General features: G+C 39.1%; 1 protein-coding gene across 1 annotated transcript in view; it reads right to left on the reverse strand.

Annotated features, from left to right (window-relative positions):
- The window catches only part of ITPR2 (inositol 1,4,5-trisphosphate receptor type 2), a 296,427-nt gene that overhangs the window by 92,551 nt on the left and 199,552 nt on the right, over positions 1 to 4,324 (reverse strand). Inside the window, exon 15 of the mRNA XM_013003968.2 lies at positions 2,461 to 2,622. Within this exon, the coding sequence (XP_012859422.2) occupies positions 2,461 to 2,622 (162 nt within the window). The remainder of the gene's footprint in view (positions 1 to 2,460; positions 2,623 to 4,324) is intronic.

A 4,324-nucleotide genomic window follows, 5' to 3' on the forward strand; every position in this document is an offset into this window, starting at 1 on the left:
GGGGTATTTTCAGAGATAACACGATATTTGCCTTAGCACACTAGGCTCCCAAGTCCCAGCACTAATACCGAATGAAGTCAGAAATAGACAGAGGTGTGTGGCAGTCCTTGAGGAACTGAGAGTGGACACCCATTGAGACACGATGCCTGGTCAGCCTACAAAGGATGACGGGATACGAAATCAAAGAGATCTGACCCGGGAGCACGAAGGACCCCTAGAGGAAGACCTTCCCAAAGGCAGGGAGGGACCAGGGATGGCATTGTGGGACATCACAACACCGCTTATAATGGTGAAGCAGTGGCCTGTCTAGTGAGGTATTTTTCACATTCAAGGGCAGAAACAAGGGCAAGTAGAGTTCATTGGGCAACTTTACATAATCATCCACACATGCCCTTTGACTAACTTGATGCCTTGATACTGGGAGCTTCTCAGAGACTGAGTCTGAGAGCATAGAGGTCTGTAATTTAACGTTCTAGAACTTATTTTTTCTTACAACAAAATAACAACCCTCTCTACTTTATCTTACCATTCAAAAGGAATGCAGTTCGGGTAACAATAATAATCGCAGTGACAGAATTTGAAGTTCTTGGAAGAAGACTGTTTATAAGTAGGATTCTTTCAGAAAACTTTAGGGATTTATTTACATTGTACCCTTGCTCATCAGCAGCCCATATTATATAGATTCTGAATAATCTCTTTCATATATTCTTTTTTGTCTTTTTCTTGATCTTTAGTTAGAATATCAAAACCAATGTATTTTAACACATTCTTCCTAAAACCAATCTTTTTTCTTGCTGAAATGCTTTCAGATTATCAAAGGACAATAGCATCGTGATTAAGAGTCTGAACTTGCATACTGACGCAATTCTTAAAACGGTGATCTTGGGCAAGTTATTAAACATCTCTGTGCCTGGGCTCAGCTTTGCTACTGTTGATAAGTACCATCAAATTAATGTTGACTGATAGTGACCCTCTGGGACAGAATGGAACTGTCCCATGGAGGTTGCTAGGCTACCCTCTTTCCTGGAGCGGATGGTCAGTTCTCTCTTCCATGGAGTGGCTTCTTGTTGTTGTCATTGTTGGGAGCTATTGGGTTGGTTCCAACCCATAGCGATCTCACACAATGGAGTGGCTAGGTATGTTCAAAACCTCAACCTTGGGCTAGCAGCCAAGCACTTTAGAATTGCACCATCAGAACTGTTCACCTTTAGGATGCTAATAGTATCAATATCCTATGATTGTTTTAAGGATTAAACAAGTTAATCCATGACAAATGTTATATTATAAAGTAAGCACTCAATAAATACTACTAACTCTTACCCCCAAAATCTACTCTCGATTCTTGACAACCTAGACACTATACGACTGACCAGCCCTCCATCATACCACTCTTCCTCAATGGAAAACACACATCAGAACTAAACTCATAATGATTAATTATTGAATTATGTGACATGTAAATTATATGCCAATAAAAGTGTTGGGGGGAAAAATAAAAAATTAATTTAAAAACGTATCTTTATGATATTTGAGAGGTATACATGCTTAAAACATAGGACAAAAACAAATGAAAATAAAGGCTTAGAAAAAGGGGGAAAAAAGAACTAAACTTATCAGTCACATCTACTAATTACACACCTTTCTCTCTGCTAGTCACCATAAACATGAGATACTAATTTTCCAAATGACGATTAATTATATGCATATGTATATATTAAACAATTTTTAACAAATTTTGTATGATTCAAAGATTACAATGAGACTTAAAGGAAATGTCCCTTGCAATTGGTTCATCTACAGGTACAGTCCCGTCCTGGGCAGCAAGGGTACCCTAGGGCAACGTTTTGGAAATGCTCGTTCTAGCATCCGTCATGTCCTCCTCAAAGATGTTCTTCTATAACACTTTATGAAACTTGTTATCATCCTTCTCCGATGCTTTCCTCTGCAAGCACCCTCCTACGTTCTCCCAGTCACAGTGATCGCCCCATCTTCGGAAATCCCACAATGCTGTCGTTTCTCTGTTTCCATCTGACGTTCTCAGAGCACACCACTGGACTCACACTTCTTGGCCCACACAGCATATTCTGCCTCACATGCTCTTCATTCTAAGTATTATTTGCCTCTTTCCACAATGCAAGGCGGCTCCAAAAAGTTCATGGGAAATGGGGTTAAAAGATACAGAAATATTCTGAAGTTACCTCCCGCACACATGCCTTCTTCCGGCTCTCCACAGGGCTGGTACCCCACACAAGGAGAACTCGGGACCCCCTCCCCCAGTAGTTCTCACATGGCAGAATGCACATATCAGCTAAAAAGGATTTATAGATCACTTATTTATGTGCTGTCAAGTGGTCAATATATGTCAAGTTGTCAATATAAATCATGACATGTCATAGTTAACGCCTTAAGTCGTAACCAAAAGAGGCTTTCTTGGATCTTAAGTGTTCAAGCAAACCTCACCTGGTTTTTCCGGTAGTCCTGCTGCGAATGTCTCAGGACGCGGTAGCAGAGCCTCAGCATGTACTTGTAGGGAGCGTACCGTTGGTCTCCCAGATCCTCAAGCCTCAGCATGGCGCCTTCTCCTGCTTTCTCCTTAAACGGAGCTTTCAGAATCCCAAACACCTGCCGGGAGCAAAGACAACCACGTAGTCGATGAGGGGAGCTGCATGGTTTGGAACTTATTTTCGTTTTGTTTTTGTTTTTTTCACAAATGAGAGCACTGACTCAAAAATACTTCCTTATAGGAGGAAAATTAACGTAAAGGAAAACAAAAGTAATACAGAGTCAATATACTGAGGAGCAGAAAAACACCGATGAATGATTTCTCATGTGTAATCACAGAACTATAACTTAGTAAATAGATTTCTTTAGAGATTATATTTGATTAAAATAAGAAATACAGAGATGTCGGGTTGTCCCAAGTAACATGGACATATTAAGATGAATTAAATGCAGATATGTTGTCTAGGTGTATACTTTCTTCTTTTACTTTCATTAGTTATTTTAAAACAAAACAATTAAAAGAAAAATGTTTACTATTCATCTGCAACTGACAGAAAATTGCCTCCAAATATTGATTCTAAAACTTGTTAGGAAAGACTCTATTGACTGGTCCTGGGACACAAAAATGGGGTCATGTTATTGTGCTGGTCATATTCTTCAAACACGACAAGTCAGGAGCTACAGGTGCATCCAGGGAGCCAGGGTCCTTTAGAAGAGAGTGTCCTGGTTGGGAAGTAATTGTTAAGTCCTTAACAGCAGAACGGCATGCAGGATCACTTGGGGAGAAGGTAGTAGGAAGAGCAAACTGTCCATTAAAAAGTACAGAGGTGTGAGCACTAATTCAAGAAGGAAAAATTAAAACCCTTAGCCCTTGGAACTCATGAAATATGATACAAATTCTAATTTGTTTAATATTCCATGCCCAATAAAACTTGAGTTTTATTATTTATAACATTTAGACTAAAATGCTGACATACGGTTAGGTCGATGATTAAAATAATATTAAGCCATGCAAGGTCATAAATATCCTTAAAATAATAATGCTTGTATAAAATAGCTACTGGTAGGAAAAAAATGGTCCTTTGCATCTGCGACTTTAATTTTACTTGATAAAAATATTGATTTTATATCTTTACTCAATTATAAAATATTAATTGGCAATATGTCTACTGTTTTTCTTTCCCAATTCCACAAGACTAGACAAATGCATTAATATCAACACTTTCATTGTTTTCACTCTTTCTTGAATCCACATTTAATTAATGTGGAAGTCCATTACTTTAAATAGCAATGGATTAAATGAACAATTATATTAGGTTTGGTAGGTCTATGTGTGTACATTGCTAGAAAGTAAGTTCACTTATTATGAGCCATTTCAGCAGGCATATTACAGAAAGAGTGCTAGGCTTTCAGAGGAATAAAGAACTACCATAATGTACAGACCATTTGTGAACTAATGAATACACAGTCCTCTTTATACTTTCCTGGAAAAGAAGTTGGAAGCAGCTGGAGATGGCTCTTTTCAAGTTCTACTGAAAATTCTACTTCGAAATGTTTCCAGTACAGTTTCTCAAGATCGTTTGACTGCATATGGCCTTAAGAGGCCTGAAGTAGACGGTAGCATTCCTGGGTGGTGCATGTGGTTAACACACTTTCGCTACGATTCAAAAAGTTGGTGGTGCAAATTCTACCTTACAAATCCGGCAGGACCAGAGGATGTGCACTGGTACAGATAGGAACTGGAAACACGGGGAATCCAGGGCAGATGATCCCTTCAGGACCAGTGGTGAGAGTGGCAATACCAGGAGGGTGGAGGGAAGGT

The sequence above is a fragment of the Echinops telfairi genome, unplaced genomic scaffold, assembly GCF_000313985.2.
Source record: "Echinops telfairi isolate 266 unplaced genomic scaffold, ASM31398v2 ScPeMD7_21;HRSCAF=78, whole genome shotgun sequence".
NCBI classification, from domain to species: domain Eukaryota; kingdom Metazoa; phylum Chordata; class Mammalia; order Afrosoricida; family Tenrecidae; genus Echinops; species Echinops telfairi.